At 37.0% G+C, this 26202-nt stretch overlaps 2 protein-coding genes and 1 pseudogene across 6 annotated transcripts in view; 1 reads left to right on the top strand and 2 right to left on the bottom strand.

Annotated features, from left to right (window-relative positions):
• The window catches only part of PPM1E (protein phosphatase, Mg2+/Mn2+ dependent 1E), a 201642-nt gene that overhangs the window by 82971 nt on the left and 92469 nt on the right, over positions 1–26202 (bottom strand). The gene's annotated exons all lie outside the window — the stretch shown is intronic.
• The window catches only part of LOC309649739 (synaptosomal-associated protein 23 pseudogene), a 424755-nt pseudogene that overhangs the window by 318364 nt on the left and 80189 nt on the right, over positions 1–26202 (bottom strand). The window lies entirely within an intron of this gene.
• TRIM37 (tripartite motif containing 37) overlaps positions 1–26202 on the top strand; it is a 282148-nt gene that overhangs the window by 218059 nt on the left and 37887 nt on the right. The window contains exon 25 of one of the 3 annotated variants that reach the window (XM_082439951.1): positions 1–8542. The exons of the other annotated variants lie outside the window; for them this stretch is intronic. Within the exon in view, the coding sequence (XP_082296077.1) occupies positions 1–13 (13 nt within the window). The 3' untranslated portion in view covers positions 14–8542. Of the gene's footprint in view, positions 8543–26202 lie in introns of those variants that run through there. 3 annotated transcript variants of the gene reach the window in all.

The raw sequence follows: 26202 nt of genomic DNA, 5'->3' as shown, positions 1-26202 counted from the left end.
AAAAGAAGGATGAAAATCACTGTTTAAAGAGAAGAGGTCAGAAGAGAACAAGAGATCAACATCCCATAATGCAAGAAAAAACAGTACAAGTTTTCATTTTTGTATAGATAGTAACTGTAAAGCCAGTTCCATGGATATCACTCACTTATAGATAATGCTTAAATTTGTATCTCCAGTCATACCTCTCTTCTGAACTTCAGGTTCTTATATCCAACCACACACTCAGTATTTCTACTCAGATAGGTGCCACATCTGAATGTGTCCAAAACCAACCTCTTGATTTTCCCTTAAATTTAAGCCTGCTTTTCTCCAAGCCTTCTCCATCTTAGTAAATGGCAATTTCATTCTTCACATTGCTAAAACCAAACTCCTTGGATTTATCCTTGACTCTTTTCCTTTCTCATATACCACATAAACAAATCCTATTGTTTCTTCCTTCAAAATATATGCAGAACTTGACCTCTTCTTACTGCATTCAAGATTACCTCCTTGGTCTAAGCCACCATCATTTCTCACTCGGGCAACTGTGTTAGCCTATAAACTGCTCTCACTTTTTCTACCTTTTTTTCTTCATACTCTAGTTTCCACACAGCATCCAAAGTGATTCGCTAAAAAATAAATCAGATCATGTCTTTCCTCTGCTCAAAACCCTCTATTGCCTTCCCATCTCATTCAGGGAAAAATTCAAAATTCTGATGGTGGTTTATAAGACCCTATTTGATTTAATTCCCTGCCACCTCTCTGACCTTGTCTTCTTATACTTTCTTTCTTTCACTTCACTCTAAGTCACACAAATCTCTCTGCTGTTCCTCAAACCTGCTAATAAGCATTCTCTCACCTCACTGTCCCTGAACTTTTTGATTCCTCTGCCTAGAAAGCTTTTCACCCAGATATCTACATCACTCACTCCTTCACTTATTTCAGATATCTACTTAATCTTATCAGAGAGGGTTTCCTTGATTAACTTATAAAACAATAATCAAACTCCCTATGCACCCCTACCTCATCATTCTCTAGTCCCTTATCTTGCCTTTATTTTTTTCTTCATAGCACTTATGAAAACCACCTGACTGAAATATTTAGTGTTTATTTTCTGTCTTTTGCCCATTAGAATGAATATTTTCTGTCTTTTGCCCATTAGAATGAACTTAAGTTCCTGGAAAGAAGAGGCGTTGTTTTTGTTCAGGGCTATATCCTTAGGATCTAGACTAGTACTTGGCACATAAAAGATACTCAATAAACATTTGGTAAATTATGAATGAAATGAATCCAAATAATATTTTTTGACCGTGGCAGTGTGACATATGGGATCTTAGTTCCCCAACCAGGGATCGAACCTGTGCCCATTGCATTGGAGTCTTAACCACTGGACTGCCAAGGAAGTCCCCAAATAATTATATTAAAAGAAGTTCTCACTTATGAGATCAATAAACCTAAACCTCTACAAGTTAATCTAAAAATTAATAATTATATGCTATAATAATTTTAAATTTGCTAGCCAGGATACAAAGAGCTTTATATATGCAATGGTTACATTCCTATAATTTAAAGTGTAAATCCCATTTTAAGACCTTTTGAATTTACATTTTAACGGACTATTTTTTAGAGCAATTTAGGCTCACAGCACAAGAGCTCCCTCACACCCTTTGCCTTTATACATGCACAGCCTCCCCCACCAACAGTCATTCTATTCTCTCTAGATTTGTCTCTTCTGGACATTTAATATAAACATAATCACAATTATTTAGCCTTTGCATCTGGATTCTTTCACCTAGTGAAAGAATAGCTTTTAAAAATTAAAAGCTTTTTTAATTTTTAAAAATAGCTCATTGGTCACCTTGGAGAACAACTCTTTTATTTTTTTGGCTGCGCTGCACTGCATGTGGGATCTTAGTTCCCTGACCCCCAGGGATCGAACCTGTGCATCCTGAAGTGGAAGTGCAGAGTCTTAACCACTGAACTGCCAGGGAAATCCCTAGTATAATATTTTTGAAGTTCCTTCATGTTGAAGCATGTATCAATAGTTTGTTCCTTTTTACTGATAAATGGTATTACATTACATGGACATACCATTTTCCTTTTAATTGCTAAATAGTATTCTATTATATGGATATACCACATGTTGTTTAGAGTTGCCAAGGTGGGACCTTATCTTTCTTATGTGTCAGAAAAGAGAAGCCCTCAATGAATGCCAAGAATTAGAATTGGTAAGAGGAACAGGGGAAGAAAAGGAAACAGAATTGTGGTTGAATAAAACCTGTTCCTAGCAGAGATGGAGAAGTCAAGCTCCAGTGAATTATCTGTAGGTAGAGGAACCTGCCCTGGCTGTAAGAATTCAAACTCTTTCCACTGGATCCTATGACCTGAGCTTGTTCACTACTACTTGCTTGCTATAAGGAGGAAGGTGAGGTCATGGCAGCCACCCTCTACATCTATAGGAAGAAAATTGGTCTTTTCTTTCCCGGTGTGTTAGAGATTGCCAATCCGTTATATAATTAAGCAGTATAACTAAAAGCAAGTATAAAATATTTTTAAAATAACATTCATCTGATGACTTCTGGTTAAAAAATGGCAGATTAGGTATATGCATTTATCCCTTCTCCTTATAAAATGACAGCAAATTAAAAGATTTAAATCCACAAGGAAAAAGCAACCAAAGAGAAGGCAACAGTAGATAAAATATTTCAATACACTTTTGGAAAAGGGAGAACAAATGGAGGAGTGGTATCTGATTTATCAAGTGGAAGAAACTATAACCTCAGAGGGACACTGGAGAAGAGAGCCAATTCACCCCCAAAGAACCTGGGAAAGACTCAGACTTTGAAGTACCAAGTGGGTGGAGGGGGAAGGACAAAATGAAAAAACAGGATGAAAGTGTATGTATGTGCCTGAAATTAATACAACACTGTAAATCAAGTGTACTCCAATAAAAAATTTTTTTTAAAAAGTGTATGTACGTGAATTGTTGATTCCCCTCCCCACTCCCACATATAGAATGCCAGCAGCTAAGTGCACATACTCCAGCCCTGATAAGAGAATGAAAGTTTACCTCTAGAGAAACTGAAAAGGAGTGTTCTAGATTAGGAGACACTGGGCAAGGTAGAGACTAGAAGTGAGACAGAATAAAAAGAAAGGGATTTATCGAAATATCAAATGGCAGGACTTTAATTCCTCTAACCATTCCTCTACCCACCCCCCGCCCCACCCTTAAACACTTGCATTTTATTGCCCCGGCAAGAAATCTGTAAGGTCTTTTTCTGGAGGCATCTGGAGGAACGGAGCAATCCTAGAGAAAAGTCTTCCTCAGAGTGATGTATGGCCATGTCTCCATCCCAAAATGAGGCTACTCACAATAAATCTTCTTACCCCTAAAAAGCTTTTAATCAGTTTAAAACAAATATATACAGACCATCAACAGTCATCAGAAATGTAAGGAAATCATGAAAGATTAAAATCAGATATCAAAAGAGATATTTGATACTTAAAACATAATTGCTGAAATAAGGCATAAAATAGAGGTTATGAAAATCCTCAGGAAAGTAGAACTAAATATGAAATGGAAAAGTGAAAGAAAAGATAGTTAAAGAACCAATCTAGGGAGATTAACTTTTGACTAACAGGAGTTCCAGGAAAAGAGGACAAAGAAAAGAGATGGAAGAAAATAATAACCAATACTTATCAAAGGCATACTATATGTGCTAGGCATTGCTCTAAGTGCTTTAAGTAAATTAATTTAAATTAATTAACTAATTAATTCTCCGGTCAGCCTATGAAGTAGGTATTATTATCACCCCCATTTTATAGATGAGGAAAATTAGGAATGTAGAAGTTAATCGAATAGCTAGTAAGTATCAGAGCCAGAGTTCAAACCCAAGCAGTCTGGTGCCATAACTCACACTCTCAGCAACTATGTACTGCTGCCTCTCTACCAAAGAAATCATATTAAGAGGGCAGGCTAAGACGGCAGACTGAACGTGAACATTCAATTTACTCCCTCCAGAAACTCCGCTAAAACAACAGTACAGGGAATTTTTTAAAATACATAATCCCAAAGAGTGAGGAGGCAAAGAGAAAAAGAAAACAACAACAACAGATTTTTGGATACCAGAAAGTAGATGATAGAGTGGTAACTGATTTAGCAGATGCGGGAAAGCCAAGTCTAAAACCAACAGTGAGGAAAGCTGAGAACAAACTCGATATATACCACAGAATCCTCTAAACAAACAAGAACTGGCAACACTTAGGTACCTGTAGAACTGCAGGTAAGTGGGGAGTGAGATGGATAAAATAAGAACTGGGTGAAACTGTTTAAGAAGCTGTTAGATCCCTAGGTCCCCTCCCTCCGTTCTACATGCCTAGGTGACTACCTCTCTCTAGTTCCCTAATCCTGGCCGAAGTCTGCCACTTATCCCCTGGAGAGGGTAAAACAGGGATTCTTGATTCGGGGACACCAGGCAGTTAAGGGCATAAGTACCATAGTGGAAAACAAAGGGATTAAATGACTTCATGCATAAGTAAATGCTGAATTCTAAGATTAGTGGTCCTCTTCCCCCATTCTATTGAGCCAGACAGATTAGAAAACTTTTTTGTCATGAATCTGGGTTAGGGTCAGAAGATTCCCTAATAAATGACCCAACCAGGTTATACTAGAATGAAACTCAAAACTCCTATTCTTGTGCTTAGGCCTCCCAATCTTAAGAACAGCCAGCTGAGGGACGTCCCTGGTGGTCCAGTGGTTAAGACCCCGCACTCCCAACACATGGGGCCCAGGTTCGATCCCTGGTCAGGGGACTAGATCCCACATGCATGCTGCAACTAAGAGTTCACATGCCGCAACTAAGGAGCCCGCCTGCCGCAACCAAGACCTGGCACAACCAAATAAATAAATAAATATTAAAAAAAAAAAAAAAAGAACAGCCAGCTGAGATGACAAGATAACCTAAAGGAAGTCTATATATGGAAGATAGAGACCAAAATCAATAAGAGAATACAAAGCAATTAGGTAGAAAGAAATCATGCAAAGAAAATTTTAAGAAAAAAAATATTTCCAAGAGATACTTAAAACAAATTAAACTTTAAAAGAAATATAAAAAGAGGAAGGAACACTTCTAAACTAATTTTATGAGGCCAGCATTACCCTGATACCAAAGCCAGACAAGGACACCAGAAGAAAAGAAAATTACAGGCCAGTATCCCTGATGCACATGGATGTAAAAATCCTCAACAAAATATTAGCAAACCAAATTCAACAATACATTAAAAGGATTATACATAATAATCAAGCGGGATTTAATCCAGGGATTTAAGGATGGCTCAACATTTACAAATCAATCAATATGATACACCACATTAACATAATGAAGGATAAAAATATGATCATCTTAATAGACGCAGAAAAAGCATTTGACAAAATTCAACATCCATTTGCGATTAAAAAAAAAAAACTCTCAACAAAGTAGGTATAGAGGGGATATACTCAACATAATAAAGGCCGTATATGACAAGCCCACAGCTAACATCATCCAGATTAGAAAAGAATAAGTGAAATTATTTGTTTGCATATGACATCCTCTTATATGTAGAAAACCCTAAAGACTTATTTAAAAACTGTTAGAATAAACAAATTCAGTAAAGTTGCAGGATACAAAATCAATATGCAAAAAATCGGTTGCATTTCTATACCCTAACAGCAAACTATCAGAAAGAGAAACTAAGAAAGCATGCTACAAACTACAAATACACCTACTACTGTATGAATAGCATTTTAAGTGCTTCTTAAGGGCAAAAACGAAACTTGAAGCAAAATAAAATCTCGTGTTCATAATACATTTAAACCACAAACCACAGTGTTCATCATGCAGTCAGTTTAAAAAAATGTAACATCCCAACAACAGAAAAACATAAACTCTTTATCCACTGAAGAGATGTATACTCGTATGTACTACAGGGAGTAATTCTCTTCAGATGAGGTATTTGTAAAATCTCTCTCATTAATGACAGTGCAGATGTGCTGACATCCTCGGGATGTTTCACTGAGATTCAAACTCACTGTATCCCATCTCCGGGGTCTCTTCTTTGATGAGCTGCATTTCCCCCCTTTTGTATTACCCATGATGTTAGTAAGGTTAGAACTAAAACAGACTTAATTACAGTACCTTTCAAATAAGTTACTAAATATAGTTCTTCGTTCGGTCAACTGTGATTGCCCATGAAAATTACAGGAGTGTTTAAAAACAAGGTGAATAGGAGTCTATTAAATTATGTCTGGGACCAAAGCTTTTTTTATATGGGACTTTATGAGATAACTTATATTTGGAGAATTGATTACAGTTTTAGGAAAGTGAACTTTGTTCTGCCATATGGGTCTAAAAACGGCAATACCTGAAACACTGGGATTTACAAGTACAGTACGGAGTCCCCCCTTATCTATGTGGGATGTGTTCCAAGACCCCCCAGTGGATGCCTAAAACCATGAATAGTAGCGAACTCTAGATATACTATGCTTTTTCCTATACATACATACCTAGGATAAAGTTTAATTTATAAATTAGGCACAGTAAGAGATTAACAACAACTAATAATAAAATAGAGCAATAATAACAATATACTGTAATAAAAGTTATGTGAATGGGGTCTCTCTCAAAATATTGTACAAATTTAATGCCTTTTCCATCTTAACTAAGCATTGTATCAAGCACTGTGGCCGTAAAACTAGCATGAATTTGTTTATCTCGGAAAGTAAAACTGAGGATAAGGGGGACCACTGTGTATATTGTGCCTGTTCATTTTGAAACAAAGAATTGCTTCTATAAGAGCCAAGCAAAGAAAGATCAAAGTAAATTTATGAGACCTAACTACAGGTTCAGCCAAGATCAAGAGAGGATATCCTTTGACTCACTTTTGTCCACATTCCTCAAGCCATTAATTTAAACCTTACTTTCTTTCATAAGGTTCTTTTCCCCAAACCTTTTCTTTCCTAGTTGCCTGCTGCTAATTAGACAAATTGATATTGATACAAAGAGCATATATTATGTAACATATAATACAGAGCTACTTGGTTATAGAGCTACTTGGTAGAAAATGTTCTGTTTCTCAAGTTCATTATGCTGTATTAATTTACTAATCTAAAAGAAATCTGTAGAGCAGTCTTTCAGACCTTCTGTTTTTACATTTATAATTAGCTAAGTAGAGAGAAGTTCTATTGTTTTTAGAAGTAATCATTTTATGAGTTAGGCACACCAAATTCATGACAGGTTGCCTCTCATGGAAAGAGACAAATAAGACAAAGATGGGGTGGGGAGAGGATAAAGGGTAATTTAGCTTTATACATTCACGTTTTATTACTTTTATTTAAAATATTTAAATATTGGAATTTCTCAAAATAAAAATTTTTAAAAACTGTGTAGGAACTCATATATACTCCTTATCACAGCCAACCAATCTCCTTTCTATAGGCTGTATAGGAAATCACAATGTGCAGAGTTTCCAATGGGGAAAGGCCAGTTACTTTCTCCCACACATCTTTAAAGTCCCAATTATCCAGTAAGTCACTGAGAAAATACCCAAAGGCTCTCTGATGTAGTCCAAACCAGGTTCTCACTAACTTCTCCAAAGACCCACATAGGTACATATTATTATTGTTAACTGGTATCTCTGAGGTCCAGAATCCACTTCTACCTGAGTAATGACATCTTCATATAGACACCTTACAGCATGAACACTCTGGCATAATTCATCTTATATTCTCAGACATGAAATACTATTTTCATCTGGGGAGATTTCTATAACTATTAGAATCTTGATAGAACTCTCAGAGCTACACGAATATAATCAGTGATAAAATCATAAAACATTAAGTCTATTTGTTCTTCAGTAGTGAGAGACTGATTATACAAATAGACAATGACCAGATCATATACAACTCTGACACACAGTCTCTCTGGAGGGCAAACAACCTGGGAAGTCAAATCACCATCTCTGCAGCAATCAGTTCAGAAGTTAGGATTTGGTCAATGACTGCCAGCTTCCTTTTTTTTTTTTTTTTTTCTCCACAGCCCACCACACGCTTTCAACTCAGCACCAACCAGAGAAAGACAAATATGCTTCCCAAACCAATTACCTAAGATGACTGGCTTCTAGTTAGCATTTCAGCTTCCCCATGCCAAACAGTCTCCAATCAGCGTATCTTTTCTTTTTCACCATAAAACTTGCCCACTCCCATGTGAATCTGCCAAATGCAAGTGATGGTGGTAATTTTCTTGTTACCGCCAAGCTTTGAATTTATAGCCTGTTTGTTCTCATCTTGGGTGGTCTTTATTTCCACAGTACTGCAAAAATCATGCAAAAAGAAAACTAACATTATGAGCATTTTATTCTAATCCAATTAAGATCACACTTCAATCTGGCTGTTAGCTATTGTTCTGTTTGCCAATCAGCTCACCAGAAACACTTTATTTCTTTTGATAAACGGTTTTTCATCACTTGAAAGACAAATCTGGTATTCTACTTCAATATTTGATGTTTCAGACTCACATTGGTATAGTTTCTTGAGAACTGTGATCACTTGAAAATAATAACCTAAGAAAAGATTGTGCTATATTTTAGAAAACAATAATGCTGATGGTATAACTTAGAACTAAATAGTGCAGTAAAATATCTGCTGTCAATCTGTGAATATATCTGCAGAAAATATCAGAGGGTGATTCCTAAATTTTGTTGATATTGAAATGATAAACCAGAGCAACCTACAGAGAGTTATGAAAATTTATCTGCAGTAAATTGAAGTTGTTTTGGGTAAATTGTGAGTTTAGACCTACAATGGCATAAGTAATGTGAGTAGAAATTTTAATGACTTTATAAAAAAAGGTTAAGAATGAAAAATCAAAAGCATTATATTTTCAATCACATCTTTTAGATTTGGTAATAATGTAATTTCTTAAGGAAGTAAAACAAAACTCCAAAATGTTCTCAGTTCTTTGTGTGATATTACATACCTGAAAAAAAATTTCAAAATATTTATTAGAGGAATGAAGTATAATATATAGGAAGTAGTGTTTATAGTAAACATATTGCAGTTTTACCGTAATTTATTTGCTATGATAGAGGAGCTTCCACAAGTTATTAGAACAACAGAAGTTTTATCAAATGTTTTTTTAAACCACAAGTGGCCAGAGAATTGAATAATTTACTGACTTAAATTTTTATTTATCTTTTTTTAAACTTCTATTAAGTGCTATTCCAGGAAGTTGTACTAAAGAACTTCGGAGTAGAACTCTAGAATTCTAGGCTTTCTCCTATATTGTTTACAATTTGAATTTTAAGGTCATTATTTCGAGAAAATATTCCTATATTATTAAAAAAATAAGTAGCCCCTTTAGAAATAAGTTCATCTGAAATTCCATTACTAACTCTTAAGAGCAGAGTAATCTGAATAAGCATTTCTACTAAATATTTTTACTAAGATTCACTGCCCTATCTGACAAACCCATTTCTTTCAGTTGCATTCATTATCTTGATAGCTTCATCTAAGTGTTGAATATTGCTGAACAAAAGACCACAGACTCAATTGTAGGACAGTAGTAGCTCCAATTAGGAGACAAAAGATTGATTTATGGTTCACATTTGAAAGGAGTGTTGTTATTCCAGAAGATGATCTCTGTATTATATGCAGTGATATACCATTTTAAAGAACTAATCCCATTTGGTTGAAAATCGTGAACCATGACCTGAATTATAGAGGAAGAAATCTCTAAAGTAAATCTAGTTGCTAGGTTGCTATATGCTACCATTGGGTCCTTCCTGAAAATGCTAATTAATGATGACTACCAGAATATACCCAGATATGTACTATGTCAGAAAATTCTAGTAAATTCATATTTCGTCACACAATTCTCCTATATGATTGGCTACACTAAGACTGGGCATTCATACATAAACAAAGCCTATTATAATGGGCAAAGTGACCACGTCATTCCTTGAACACATAACTAACTTATAGTCTACCTCCGTATCCACAGTTCTTCCATATCTGAGGTTCCACATCCAAGGATTCAACCAACCCACGGATTGTGTAGTACTGTACTATTGAAAAAAACCTGTGTATAAGTGGACCCATGCAGTCCAAACAGGTTTTGTTCAAGGGTCAACTGTACAGGCATACCTTGGAGATATTGCAGCTTCGGTTTCAGACCACTATAATAAAATGAATATCACAGTAAAGTGAGTCACACAAATTTTTTGGTTTCTAAGTGCATATGAAAGTTATGTTTACACTATACTGTACAGTCTATTAAGTATGCAATAGCATTATATCTAAAAAATCCATGTACATACCTAAATTAAACAACACTTTTTTGCTAAATAATGCTAACCATCATCTGAGCCTTCAGCAAGTCATAATTTTTGCTGGCGGAGGGTCCTGCCTCGACGTTAGTGGCTGCTGACTGATCCAGGCGGTGGTTGCTGAAGGTTGGGGGGACCGTGGCAATTTCTTAAAATAAGACAACAATGAAGTTTGCTGCATTGATTGACTTGTCCTTTCGTGAATGATTTCTCTGTAGCATGCAATGCTGCTTGACAGCATTTTACCCACAGGAGAACTTCTTTCAAATGTGGAGTCAATCCTCTCAAACCCTGACACCGCTTTATCAACTAAGTTTATGTAATATTCTAAATCCTTTGTTGTCATTTCAACAGTCTTCACAACATCTTCACCAGGAGTAGATTCCATCTCAAGAAATCACTTTCATTGCTCATCCATAAGAAGCAGCTCCTCATCTGTTAAAGTTTTATCATGATAGCAGCAATTCAGTCACATCTTCAGGATCCACTTCTAATTCTGGTTCTCTTGCTATTTCCACCGCATCTGCAGTTGTTACTTCCTCGACTGAAGTCTTGAACCTCTCAAGTCATCCACAAGGGTTGGAATCAAGTTCTTCCAAAATCCTGTTAATGCTGATATTTTGACCTCTTCCCACGAATCAGGAATGTTCTTAATGGTGTAACAGAGGAGAACAAACCTGACTCCATGTTGGTTCTATTCCTTTAGCTCTAACCTTTGTGTTCCGTTGCCTGCGTTTAGTCATGCTGGTTCTGCACCTTTGTAAAAGAATGTTGCCTAGGGGCTTCCCTGGTGGCGTAGTGGTTGAGAATCTGCCTGCCAATGCAGGGCACACGGGTTCGAGCCCTGGTCTGGAAAGATCCCACATGCAGCGGAGCAAGTAGGCCCGTGAGCCACAACTACTGAGCGTGCGCATCTGGAGCCTGTGCTCTGCAACAAGAGAGGCCACGATGATGAGAGGCCCGCGCACCGCGATGAAGAGTGACCCCTGCTCGCCGCGACGAGAGATAGCCCTCGCACAGAAACGAAGACTCAACACAGCCATGAATAGATAAATAAAAATAAATAAAAATTAAAAAAAAAAAATGTTGCCTATAGTCTGACATATACATAATAGCCCTTTCTCAAGGTTCTGCCTCCCAGACTTGACTTTTAAAGGTATAGCACTTTTCATATAGAGATAAAAAGTTGTAGAACAGAGAACATTTGTCTTGTTGGAGGTTTACAGGAACGTCGTGACCAGACCTACATGGACAGCCGCAGGAACAAACGATTATCACATCCCCTCTGGGGTCTAGCAGGCCCCAAGAAGTCTGCAACAACCAGCCACACCCTCTCCCCTTTTATTATAAAAGAAGCCTGAATTCTAACTCGTGTAAGATGACTCTTTGGAACACTAGTCCACCATCTTCTCAGTCTGCTGGCTTTCTGAATAAAATTGCTATTCCTTGCCCCACTACCTTGTTTCTCAATTTATTGGCCTGTCATGCAGCAAGCAGTACAAGCTTGGACTCTGTAACAATGGCATCTAGAGCGGTGAATCCTTTCCAGAAGGTTTTCAATTTACTTGCCCAGATCTATCAGAGGAATCACTATCTACAGCAGTTAATAGCCTTATAAAATGTATTTCTTAAATAGTAGGACTTGAAAGTCAAAATTACTCTTTGATCCATGGGTTGCAGAATGGATTTGGGTTAGCAGGCATGAAAATATTAATCCTGTACATCTCCATTTCAGCTCTTGGGTGACCAGGTGCATTGTCATTGAGCAGCAATATTTTGAAAGATACCTTTTTTTCTGAGCAGTAGGTCCCAACAGTGGACTTAAAATATTCAGTAGCCCATGTTGTAAACAGATGTGCTGTCGTCCAGGCTTTGCTGTTCCGTTTATAGAGCACAGGCAGGATAGATTTAGCATAAGTCTTAAGGGCTCTAGGACTGGGTGGGATGGGAGGGAGGTCCATGAGGGAGGGGATATAGGTATACATATAGCTGATTCACTTCATTGTACAGCAGAAGCTAACACAACGTTGTAAAGCAATTTTACTCCAAGTAAATAAATAAAGTGGGGGAGAGTTTCCCCCCTCCAAAAATTAAATAAACATTAGGTTGTTTTGAAAAAAAAGGGGGGGGCTCTGGGATTTTCAGAATGGTAAATGAGTACTGGCTTCAACTTCAAGGTACCAGCTGCACTAGCCCCTAACTAGAGATGACTCAGTTGTTTGAAGCTTTGAAGCTAGGCATTAGATTCTCCTCTCTAGTATGAAAGTCCTAGATGGCATTTTTTTCCAATAGAAGGCTGTTTCATGAATATTGAAAATCTGTTATTTAGTGTAGCCACCTTCATTAATTACCTTAGCTTAGATCTTCTGGATAACTTGCAGCTTCTACTGATACATCTGCACTTGCTATTTCACTTTGCATTTTACGTTATGGAGATGGCTTCTTTCCTTAAAGCTTACGAACCAACCTCTGCTAGCTTCAAACTTTTCTTCTGCAGCTTCCTCATCTCTCTTAGCCTTCAAAGAATTGAAGAGAGTTAGGGTGTTGCTCTGGATTCGGCTTTGGCCTGAGGGAATGTTGTGGCTGGTTTCATCTTCTATACAAACCACTAAAATTTTCTCCATATCAGCAATAAGGCTGTTTTGCTTTCTTATCATTCATGCATTCATTGAAGTAGCACTTCTAATTTCCTTCAAGAACTTTTCCTATGTATTCACAACCTAGCTAACCAGCCCAAGAGGCCTAGCTTTTGGCCTACATCAGCTTTTTTTTTTTATAAATTTATTTATTTATTTATTATTTTTTTTGGCTGTGCTGGGTCTTCGTTGCTGCGCGCAGGCTTTTCTCTAGTTGCAGCGAGCGGGGGCTACTCTTTGTTGTGGTGCCCGGGCTTCTCATTGCAGTGGATTCTCTTGTTGCAGAGCACGGGCTCTAGGTGCGTGGGCTCCAGTAGTTGTGGCACACGGGCTCAGTAGTTGTGGCTAGCAGGCTGCAGAGCTCAGGCTCAGTAGTTGTGGTGCACGGGCTTAGTTGCTCTGCGGCATGTGGGATCTTCCTGGACCAGGGCTTAAACCCGTGTCCCCTGCATTAGCAGGCAGATTCTCAACCACTGCGCCACCAGGGAAGTCCCTACATCAGCTTTTGACGTCCCTTCCTCGCTAAGCTTAATCATTTCTAGCTTTTGATTTAAAGTGGGAGTCATGTAACTCTTCCTTTCACTTGAACACTTAGAGGCCACTGTAGGGTTAATAACTGGCTGAACTTCAGTATTGTCTCAGGGAATAGGGAGGACTGAGGAGAGGGAAAGAGGTGGGGGAATGGCCTGTTGGTGAAGCAGTCAGAACACACACATTTATCAATTAAGTTTGCCATCTTATATGAGCACAGTTCATGGCACCCCCAAACTATTACAACAGTAACGTCAAAGATTTATTGAACACAGATCACCACAAAAAATACAACAAAGAAAAAGTTTGAAATATTGTAAGAATTACCAAAATGTGCCACAGAGACATGAAGTGAGCATATGCTGTTGGAAAAATGGCGCTGATGGACTTGCTCAATGTGCAGTTGCCACGAACTTTCAGTTTGTAAAAAATGCAGCATCTGCAAAGTACAACAAAGCTAAGGAGAATAAAATGAGCTATGCATGTATGAGAAGCCAGTCTAATAATCTAATGAAAAAATGATAACATCCAATAATACTTGAATAAAAGATTATCAGCAGAAATATTTAACTTAAAAAATTTAACCTTTAAATACCACTGGTCTGTCTTAGTTCAAACCAAATTGTCTGTAGGATCATGATATGCCAGTTAGTATATGTTTTTCTTATTCAGGTGCAAATATCACAAAAATCACATTTTTGCAAATGTCCAATATTCCAAAGATTGATTGCTGATGTCTTTTTTTCATTGAATCCTTATAAAATATACTGTCTCTATAAAAGACTCTAGGTAGAAATAAGACTCAACAGTGAAATAAATTCCATTAACAGATTTTTATGGAAATAAGTTTAGTGACAGCCTTCCAAAGCCCCATGTGGAGAGGTGGTAAACTATCTTTTAAAGCCCACACTGGGGGGCTTCCCTAGTGACACAGTGGTTAAGAATCCAATGCAGGGGACACTGGTTTGAGCAGGATCCCACATGCCGCGGAGCAACTAAGCCCGTGCACCACAACTACTGAGTCTGAGCTCTAGAGCCCACGAGCCACAACTACTGAAGCCCCCGTGCCTAGAGCCTGTGCTCCACAACAAGAGAAGCCACTGCAATGAGAAGCCCGCGCACCACAACGAAGAGTAGCCCCCACTCGCTGCAACTAGAGAAAGCCCGGGCGCAGCAACGAAGACCCAACACAGCCAAAAATAAATAAATAAATAAATAAATAAATAAATAAATAAATAAATAAATAAATAAATAAATAAATAAAAAAAATATGTATTTCTTTTCAAACTAAATAAGACACTGAAGGATATATTATACGGGCCAGCACTCATACAATGTTTATTTACATTTTTCTTCACAGTTTTTAATCTCAACTGAAAAATTATACCTGACACCACTGTTTTAATCTATAAACATTATACTCTCATCTTTATTAAAACACTTTACTTTCTTCCTTTTAACGTTATCCTTATCGTTCATGTCCATATACCCATTTGTAATATAAATTACAATTACCTGTAATTCATTTTATACCAGAAATCTTGGTAACTTTTATTTTTTTGTGACCACGTCACGCATCTTGTGGGATCTTAGTTCCCTGACCATCGACCATCGTTCGTACCTGGGCCCCCTGCAGTGGAAGTGTGGAATCCAAACCACTGGACAGCCAGGGAATTCCCGGTAGTTTTTTAAATCAACTCATTATATTAGAAAATCTTCACAATAAATTCAGATAATAATTCAATACATTTGCAAATATGGATGCTTGTTTTTAATCTCTAAAATGAGTAAAATTCTCTTATATCTCAGGACGTATATAAGGTAAAATAATATTGGAACACACTTTTCAAAAAACAGTATTAAATTCTTATGGACTGAATCCCCTCAAATAATGCATCTCCATATTCAACTGTAATATGGTATACAGAAACGCATGAAAGTGTTGTGACAGAAACTATAATGATTTGCCTAAAACAAATACTTGCAAAACAAACCCTGCCCCTTCCTTTGAAGGTCTAACATTTGTTTAAATTGTATGCTTGGGGCTCTTAGTTATGACTAATCACTTCATACATACCATTTTCCCTATGATCTTCTTTGTTCCACAGGACTATCTTTTTGTTAATCAAAAATTATTTTTACAGTTAATAGATTTAAAGACAAACTGGGCATATAGCAGAGTTTATTACCACCCCCCCACACACACACACATACACAGTTTCCCCTATTATTTCATTAGTATGGTACATTTCTTACAATTTATGAACTAATATTGAAACGTTATTAAGCAGTCCATGGCTTATTTGGATTTCCTTAGTTTTCACATAATGGCCTCTTTCTGTTCCAGTATCCCATTTAGGATACCACTTACATTTAGTCACCATATCTGTTTAGACTCCTCTTAGCTCCTTCGTTTCTTTTTAGGATCTTGACAGTTTTGAGTAGTTCTGGTCAGGTAAACTGTAGGTTGCTTCTCTATTAGAATTTTTGTGATGCTTTTCTCATGGTTAGACTGGGATTAAGGACTTTTGCAAAGAAGATCATAGAGGTTAAGTACCATTTTCATCACAGCATATCAAAGGTACATACTATTTATAATGATTTATGACTACTGATGTTGACCTTGATCATCTGGCTGAAGTAGTGTTCATCAGATTTCTCCCATAAAGTTACTCTCTGTGTCTCCCTGTTCCTACTTTCCACACTGTATTCTTTGGAATGAAGTCACTGTACACAGCCCATACTTAAGGAGTGGGGAGTTATGCCCCCCTGCATAATTTGGTTTTATTCTGTATGAAGAGATTTGTCTCTTCATCTCCATTTATTAATTTACCCAATTATTCATTTGTATCAGTATAGACTCACAGATATTTATTTTATACAGTACTATATTATTTATTATTTTTTGTCGTTCAAATGTTTCCAGGCTTGCCCATCAAGAGCTCTTTCAGTTTGTTCCTCTGCCCCTTTGACATACCCCCCACTAATGCTTTTTTTTTTTTTAAAGCCCTTCCTTACTTTCTGCCACTACAAGATGATCCAGGCTGATACTGTACATTTTTTGCTCCAATCCTTGAAACACAGACACACAACACACACAGACATATACACACATGGGGAGAATGACATGTAACGATGGAAGAAGATTGAAGTGCTGCAGCTGCAAGCCAAGGAACTCCAAGGATTGCTGGCACAGCACCAGAAGCTAGGCATAGGCAAGAAAGGATTCTCCTCTACAGGTCTAGAGCGGCCCTTTAATTTTGAAGTCTACTCTCCAGAACTGTGGAAGAATAAATTTCTGTTGTTTTGAGCCAAACAGTTCATGGTACTTTGTCATGGAAGCCCTAGGAAACTAATATATTCACCTGAACTCTTCCCCTGCCCTATATGATTTTCCCCAAACAGTAAATGGCACCACCATTCACCCAGTTGCTCAAGTTGCTCCCACAAACCTGGGAGTTCTTGATTCTGCTCTTTCTCTCATCCCCACATCTAATTTATGAGGAACTTTTGTTGATTCTATCCCCCAAATATACCCTGAATCCATCCACTTCCATCTCCTCGGCTACCACCATAGTCCAATGACTATTATTCCTAGCCTACACAGATTACTGCAACAGCCTCTCAATTGGTCTCCCTACTTCAATTCTTACCCTTTTCCAGTCCTTTCTCCACATAGCAGCCAGAGTTATCTTCTTAAAATGTAAATATGATCATGTTACCTCTTTGCTTAAGAAAAAAATTCAAACTCCCTATAGGAGTCACAAAGGCCCTATGAGGGTCTGACTTGACTCCCGCCTAACTTTTCCAACTTTATATCTGGTTACCCTCTTCCTCATCCACAAAGCTTCAGCCATGATGGTGGCTCTCAACTGCCTCATGGCTTCTACCCTTCTGTCTGGACCCCTGTCCCCAGCACTCTTCATGTGGTTAGATCTTTCTCAACTCCTTCAAGTCTAATCTTAAATATTTAATACATATATATTTGTGAGATGAATATAAGATGAGAATGAGTTCCTTGGTAAATGCAGTTATAGAAACTGTCACTCAGGAAAGAAAAAGTATTATTTCCTACCAGTATTCAAATTAAGAAAGTGTTAAATAAAATCACTAATATAATGCAGGTAATTTATTGGTGTTTATATTATATACAAGATCTCTATTAGGTCCGGAGGGAAGGATACTAACATAGAATCTAAATAAATATTGTACCCTTATAGACTTGGAAAATAGTGGGTCAACTCCTGTTTTCAGAGACAATTCCCTTATTTGGGCAGAATTAAAGATATCTGGCCCAGAAAATTTTTCCTACTGACAAGAAAAACATTGTCACCTCATTCCTCTTTAGAATTTACTCAATGCCTATAGCATTTGCTCTAGAATAGAACAAATTATCAATGTATCAGGTATTAACACCATACAGACACAAACTCAATTTTATATTTGAATTGTCTTATTTATCTTCAAAATCCCCTCACTCATAACTTTTCATAGCTGTCTTCCCTAAAACTAAAAAAATGTATATTCTTCATGTATGCCATATTAATCATGTCTTTCAAACAGAGGGTCTGTTTTATGGGTTGTAAAATCAATCTATGAGTGAACAATGTTTTTTAAAAATGAATAGAAATATCAGAGTTCATCATTGTATTAAGTTTCATAAAACTGATTTCAGGTTGTATTTGTGTGTGTGTGAGTGCATGTGTATAGTAAGTCACAATACATCTCTTACTGTGGATTGAAGTGTAGTAAGTCACAATACATCTCTTACTGTGGATTGAAGTTAAAAAAAGATTAAAAGCATTGCTATATATGTCTACCTAAGCAATAATCAGATCATGTCACTCACATGCCTAAAATTCTTCAGTGCCTTCCTAATTCACTTAAAATAAAATCTAACCTTACCATGATCTATAAAGGCCCTATACAGTCTGAACTCTGCCTCTCTTTTCAGTGTTATCATATGCCACCTTCCTCTTTACTAATTCCCCAGTAATATCAGTGTCCTTTCAGGTCCTCAAACATGACAAGCTATCTTGTCCTCAGGATCTTTGCATATGTTCTTTTCTCCTTTGTTATATTATCCGTAAAAAATACTTTAAAATACTTTAGTATACAGTGAGATGGTTTGTTTAAATCTCTTCTACTGTTTCTCAATAAAGTTAGGGGTGAGATGGGATGGTAACAGGTGAAGTGGCATGCTCCCGCAAGGAATATTAGAAAGGTCTGTGTGGAGGGGTAGCTTTTGTTACTACAACATAACCTGGGGGTGAGGGTGGGGCTGTCACTGGCATTTGTGGGCAGGATTCAGGGATGCTAAATATCCTGTAACACATAAGACAGCCTGCCTAATGAAAAACTGTCCTGCTCAAAATACCAAAAGAACATTCTCCTCACCACCCGTCCCCATTATGACAAATCGCATCCTTAATCTAAGGGCAGTTAGTTAATATTTGAATCATCATAATTCAGATATCCATTCCAAGGTATTTGAATTACATACATACATACATACATGCACACACACATAAATAACAAAAGCAAAAAATCCTACCCTCTAAATTTTGGAGTTTGGTCTACTCACATTTAATGCAATTACCAATATGGTTGGATTTACGTTTATTATTTTGCTATCTGTTTTCTGTATGTCTTACAGCTTTTTAGGTTCTCTATTCTTCTTTTACTGCCTTCTTTTATGTTAGACAATTTTTTGGGATACCATTTTAATTTCTCTTATTTTTAAACTATAATTTTGGATTATCTTCTAGTATATTTCTCTTAATTGGTTGCTCTAGAGATTAAACTACATATCTTATTACAATCTACTTAATGCTAATACTAATTTAATTCTGGTAAAATATAGGAACTTGGCTATAATATAGCTCCATTTTCTTCTCCTTCTTTTGTCTTAGTATTGTTATATATACAATATTTCTATACATTATAAGCCCAACAAACAGTATTATATTTACTGCTTTATATAATCTTTTTTTAAAAAATATTTATTTATGTATTTATTTATTTATTTATTGGCTGTATTGGGTCTTAGTTGTGGCACACAGGATCTTTCATTGTGGCGCTCAGGCTTCTCTCTAGTTGTGGCACGCGGGCTCCAGAGCTCATGGGTTCTGTAGTTGTGGCACACAGGCTCTCTAGTTGTGGCGTGAGGGCTTAGTTGCCCCACGGCATGTGGGATCTTAGTTCTCCAATCAGAGATTGAACCAACGTCCCCTGCATTGCAAGACAGATTCTGAACCACTGGACTACCAGGGAAGGCCCAACAATCTTATATTTTGAAAAGCTACTACGAAAATTAAAGAAAAAAAAATGTTTAGACTATCTTTTACATTTACCCAAATAGTTACCATTTCTGGTATTCTTATTCCTGTGTATTTGAGTTATTGTCTGGTGCCATTTCCCTTTAGCCTGAAGTACTTCTTTTGGTATATCTTGTAATTTTCTCAGTATTTATCTGGGAGTGTCTTTATTTCACCCTCATAGTATTCCTGGATATGGAAATCTTGACTGACAATGTTTTTTTCCCCCCAGCATTCCACTGCCTTCTGGCCTCCACTGAAACAGTTATACATTTTGTTCCCTTTTACACGATGAGTCATTTCTCTCTTGCTGCTTTCAAGATTTTCTCTTTGCCTTTGGTTCTCTCAGTAGTTTGATTATGACTATAATGTATCTAGGCGTGGATCTCTTTGTGTTTATCTTTTTGGGTCTTGGGTGTTTACTGACCTCCTTAGATCTGCAGATTAATGTTTTTCCATCAAATTTAGAAAGTTTTCAGCCATTATAAGTTCAAATACTTCTTTTGCCTCTTTCTCTTCTCTCCTTCTGAAACTCCTATTGCACTTACAGGGGTACACATTTGATGTCTCACAAGTCTCTAAGGTTCTGTTCATTTTCCTTCAGTCTCTTGTTCTCTGTTCTACAGATTGGATACTTTCTCTTAATCTATATTTCAATTCACCAACTCATTCTTCTGCCATCTCAAACCTTCTGTTTCCCATCTACTGAATTTTTATTTCAGTTATTGTACTTTTCAAATCTAGAATTTCCATTTAGTTCTTTTAGTTTCTATTTGTTTACTGATTTAATTACTTGAACATATTTATAATACCTGTTTTAAAATCTTATATCTGCTAAATCCAACATCCAGGCATACTCAGAGTTAATTTCTAATGGCTGCTTTTTCTCCTGAGTAGGGCTCATAATTTCTTGTTGAAAATTGGAAATTTTATTTATGTATTTATTTTTTTTAACATCTTTATTGGAGTATAATTGCTTTACAATGGTGTGTTAGTTTCTGCTTTATAACAAAGTGAATCAGCTATACATATACATATATCCCCGTATCTCCTCCTCCTTGCTTCTCCCTCCCATCCTCCCTATCCCACCCGCCTAGATGGTCACAAAGCACTGAGCTGATCTCCCTGTGCTATGTGGCTGCTTCCCACTAGCTATCTATTTTACATTTGGCAGTGTATATAAGCCATGCCACTCTCTCACTTCGTCCCAGCTTACCCTTCCCCCTTCCCGCGTCCTCAAGTCCATTCTCTACGTCTATGTCTTTATTCCTGTCCTGCCCCTAGGTTCTTCAGAACAACTTTTTATTTTTTTTACATTCCATATATATGTGTTAGCATATGGTATTTGTTTTTCTCTTTCTGACTTACTTCACTCTGTATGACAGACTCTAGGTTCATCCACCTCACTACAAATAACTCAATTTCATTTCTTTATATGGCTGAGTAACATTCCATTGTATATATGTGTCACATCTTCTTTATCCATTCGTCTGTTGATGGACACTTAGGTTGCTTCCATGTCCTGGCTATTGTAAATAGAGTTGCAATGAACATTGTGGTACATGACTTTTTGAATTATGGTTTTCTCAGGGTATATGCCCAGTAGTGGGATTGCTGGGTCGTATGGTAGTTCTATTTTTAGTTTTTTAAGGAACCTCCATACTGTTCTCCATAGTGGCTGCATCAATTTACACTCCCACCAACAGTGTAAGAGGGTTCCCTTTTCTCCACACCCCCTCCAGCATTTACTGTTTGTAGATTTTTTGATGATGGCCATTCTGACCGATGTGAGGTGATATCTCATTGTAGTTTTGATTTGCATTTCTCTAATGATTAGTGATGTTGAACATCCTTTCATGTGTTTGTTGGCAATCTGTATATCTTCTTTGGAGAAATGTCTATTTAGGTCTTCTGCACATTTTTGGATTGGGTAGTTGTTTTTTTTTTTTGATAATGAGCTGCATGAGCTGCTTATAAATTTTGGAGATTAAACCTCTGTCAGTTGCTTCATTTGCAAATATTTTCTCCCGTTCTGAGGGTTGTCTTTTCATCTTGTTTATGTTCTCCTTTGCTGTGCAAAAGCTTTTAAGTTTCATTAGGTCCCATTTGTTTACGTTCTTTCTATTTCCATTTCTCTAGGAGGTGGGTCAAAAAGGATCTTTGCTGTGATTTATGTCACAGAGTGTTCTGCCTATGTTTTGCTCTAAGAGTTTGATAGTGTCTGGCCTTACTTTTAGGTTTTAATCCATTGTGAGTTTATTTTTGTGTATGGTATTAGGAAGTGTTCTAATTTCATTCTTTTACATGGAGCTGTCCAGTTTTCCCAGCACCACTTACTGAAGAGGCTGTCTTTTCTCCACAATATATTCTTGCCTCCTTTATCAAAAATAAGGTGACCATATGTGCGTGGGTTTATCTCTGGGCTTTCTATCCTGTTCCATTGATCTATATTTCTGTTTCTGTGCCAGTACCATACTGTCTTGATTACTGTAGCTTTGTAGTATAGTCTGAAGTCTGGGAGCCTGATTCCTCCAGCTCTGTTTTTCTATCTCAAGATTGCTTTGACTCTTTGGCATCTTTTGTGTTTCCATACAAATTGTGAAACTTTTTTGTTCTAGTTCTCTGAAAAATGCCATTGGTAGTTTGATAGGGATTGCATTGAATCTGTAGATTGCTTTGGGTGGTATAGTCATTTTCACAATGTTGATTCTTCCAATCCAAGAACATGGTATATCTCTGCATCTGTTTGCATCATCTTTAATTTCTTTCATCAGTGTCTTATAGTTTTCTGCATACAGGTCTTTTGTCTCCTTAGGTAGGTTTATTCCTAGGTATTTTATTCTTTTTGTTGAAATGGTAAATGGGAGTGTCTCCTTAATTTCTCCTTCAGATTTTTCATCATTAGTGTATAGGAATGCAAGAGATTTCTGTGCATTAATTTTGTATCCTGCTACTTTACCAAATTCACTGATTAGCTCTAATAGTTTTCTGGTAGCATCTTCAGGATTCTCTATGTATAGTATCATTTCATCTGCAAACAGTGACAGTTTTACTTCTTCTTTTCTGATTTGGATTCCTTTTATTTCTTCTTCTTCTCTGATCGCTGTGGCCAAAACTTTCAAAACTATGTCGAATAATAGTGGTGAGAGTGGACAACCTTGTCTTTTTCCAGATCCTAGAGGAAATGGTTTCAGTTTTTCACCGTTGAGAATGACGTTGGCTGTGGGCTTGTCATTATATGGCCTTTATTATGTTGAGGTAAGTTCCCTCTATGCCTACTTTCTGGAGGGTTTTTATCATAAACAGGTGTTGAATTTTGTCAAAAGCTTTTTCTGCATCTATTGAGATGATCATATGGTTTTTCTCCTTCAATTTGTTAATATGGTGTATCACATTGATTGATTTCTGTATTTTGTAGAATCCTTGCATTCCTGGGATAAACCCCACTTGATCATAGTCTATGATCCTTTTACTGTGCTGTTGGATTCTGTTTGCTAGTATTTTGTTGAGGACTTTTGCATCTATGTTCATCAGTGATATTGGCCTGTAGTTTTCTTTCCTTGTGACATCTTTGTCTGGTTTTGGTATCAGGGTGATGGTGGCCTTGTAGAATGAGTTTGGGAGTGTTCCTCCCTCTGATATATTTTGGAAGAGTTTGAGAAGGACAGGTGTTAGCTCTTCTCTACATGTTTGAGAGAATTCGCCTGTGAAGCCATCTGGTCCTGGGCTTTTGTTTCTTGGAAGATTTTTAATCAGTCTCAATTTCAGTGCTTGTAATTGGTCTCTTTACATTTTCTATTTCTTCCTGGTTCAGTCTCGGAAGGTTGTGCTTTTCTACGAATTTGTCCATTTCTTCCAGGTTGTCCATTTTATTGGCATATAGTTGCTTGAAGCAATCTCTCATGATCCTTTGTATTTCTGCAGTGTTAGTTGTTACTTCTCCTTTTTCATTTCTAATTCTATTGATTTGAGTCTTCTCCCTTTTTTTCTTGATGAGTCTGGATACTGGTTTATCAATTTTGTTTACCTTCTCAAAGAACCAGCTTTTAGTTGTATTGATCTTTGCTATCGTTTCCTTCATTTCTTTTTCCTTTATTTCTGATCTGATCTTTATGATTTCTTTCTTTCTGCTAACTTTGGAGTTTTTTTGTTCTTCTTTCCCTAACTGCTTTAGGTGTAACGTTAGGTTATTTATTTGACATGTTTCTTGTTTCTTGAGGTAGGACTGTATTGCTATAAACTTCCCTCTTAGAACTGCTTTTGCTGCATCCCATAGGTTTTGGGTTGTTGTGTTTTCATTGTCATTTGTTTCTAGGTATTTTTTGATTTCCTCTTTGATTTCTTCAGTGATCTCTTGGTTATTAAGTAGTATATTGTTTAGTCTCCATGTGTTTGTATTTTTTACAGATTTTTTCCTGTAATTGATATCCAGTCTCACAGCGTTGTGGTCAGAAAAGATACTTGATATGATTTCAATTTTCTTAAATTTACCAAGGCTTGATTTGTGACCCAAGATATGATCTATCCTGGAGAATGTTCCATGAGCACTAGAGAAGAAAGTGTATTCTGTTGTTTTTGGATGGAATGTCCTATAAATATCAATTAAGTCCATCTTATTTAATGTATCATTTAAAGCTTGTGTTTCCTTATTTTCATTTTGGATGATCTGTCCAATGGTGAAAATGGGGTGCTAAATTCCGCTATTACGATTGTGTTACTGTCGATTTCCCCTTTTATGGCTGTTAGCATTTGCCTTATGTATTGCGGTGCTCCTATGGTGGGTGCATAAATATTTACAATTGCTATATCTTCTTCTTGGATTGATCCCTTGATCATTATGTAGTGTCCTTCTTTGTCTCTTGTAATAGTCTTTATTTTAAAGTGTATCTTGTCTGATATGAAAATTGCTACTCCACCCTTCTTTTGATTTCCATTTGCATGGATATCTTTTTCTATCCACTCACATTCAGTCTGTATGAGTCCCTAGGTCTGAAGTGGGTCTCTTGTAGACAGCATATATACGGGTCTTGTTTTTGTATCCATTCAGCCAGTCTGTCTTTTGGTTGGAGCATTTAATCCATTTACATTTAAGGTAGTTATCAATATGTATGTTCCTATTCCCATTTTCTTTTGGGTTTGTTATTGTAGGTCTTTTCCTTCTCTTGTGTTTCCTGCCTAGATAAGTTCCTTTAGCATTTGTTGTAAAGCTGGTTTGGTGGTGGTGAATTCTCTTAGCTTTTGCTTTTAATTTCTCTGTCGAATCTGAATGAGATCCTTGCTGGGTCGAGTCATCTTGGTTGTAGGTTTTTCCCTTTCATCACTTTGAATATGTCCTGCCACTCCCTTCTGGCTTGCAGAGCTTCTGCTGAAAGATCAGCTATTAACCTTATGGTGATTCCCTTGTATGTTATTTGTCATTTTTCCCTTGCTGCTTTTAATATTTTTTCCTTGTATTTAATTTTTGAAAGTTTTGAGTAATATATGTCTTCATGTGTTTCTCCTTGGATTTATCCTGTATGGGACTCTCTGCGCTTCCTGGACTTGATTATTTCCTTTCCCATATTAGGGAAGTTTTCAACTATTATCTCTTCAAATATTTTCTCAGTCCCTTTCTTTTTCTCGTCTTCTGGGACTCCTATAATTCGCATGTTGGAGCTTTTAATGTTGTCCCAGAGGTCTCTGAGACGGTCCTCAATTCTTTTCATCTTTTTTCTTTATTCTGCTCTGTAGTAGTTATTTCCACTATTTTACCTTCCAGGTCACTTATCCGTTCTTCTGCCTCAGTTATTCTGCTATTGATTCCTTCTAGAGAATTTTAAATTTCATTTATTGTGTTGTTCATCGTTTGTTTGCTCTTTAGTTCTTCTAGGTCCTTGTTAAACATTTCTTGTATTTCCTCCATTCTACTTCCAAGATATTGGATCATCTTTACTATCATTACTCTCAATTCATTTTCAAGTAGACTGCCTACTTCTTCTTCATTTGTTTGGTCTGGTGGGTTTTTACCTTGCTCCTTCATCTGCTATGTGTTTCTCTGTCTTCTCATTTTGCTTAACTTACTGTGTTTGGGGTCTCCTTTCACAGGCTGCAGGTTCGTAGTTCCTGTTGTTTTTGGTGTCTGCCCCCAGTGGGTGAGGTTGGTGCAGTGGGTTGTGTAGGCTTCCTGGTGGAGGGGACTGGTGCCTGTGTTCTGGTGGGTGAGGCTGAGGCTGGATCTTGTCTTTCTGGTGGGCAGGACCGCGTTTGGTGGTGTGTTTTGGGGTGTCTGTGAATTTATTATGATTTTAGGCAGCCTCTCTGCTAATGGGTGGCCTTGTGTTCCTGTCTTGCTAGTTGTTTGGCATAGGGTGTCCAGCACTGGAGCTTGCTGGTCGTTG

The sequence above is a fragment of the Balaenoptera physalus genome (assembly GCF_965194825.1).
Source record: "Balaenoptera physalus genome assembly, chromosome: 20".
Classification (NCBI taxonomy): Eukaryota; Metazoa; Chordata; class Mammalia; order Artiodactyla; family Balaenopteridae; genus Balaenoptera; species Balaenoptera physalus.
The sequence above is the reverse complement of the archived record's forward strand: the minus strand, read 5'-3'. Positions and strand labels throughout refer to the sequence as shown.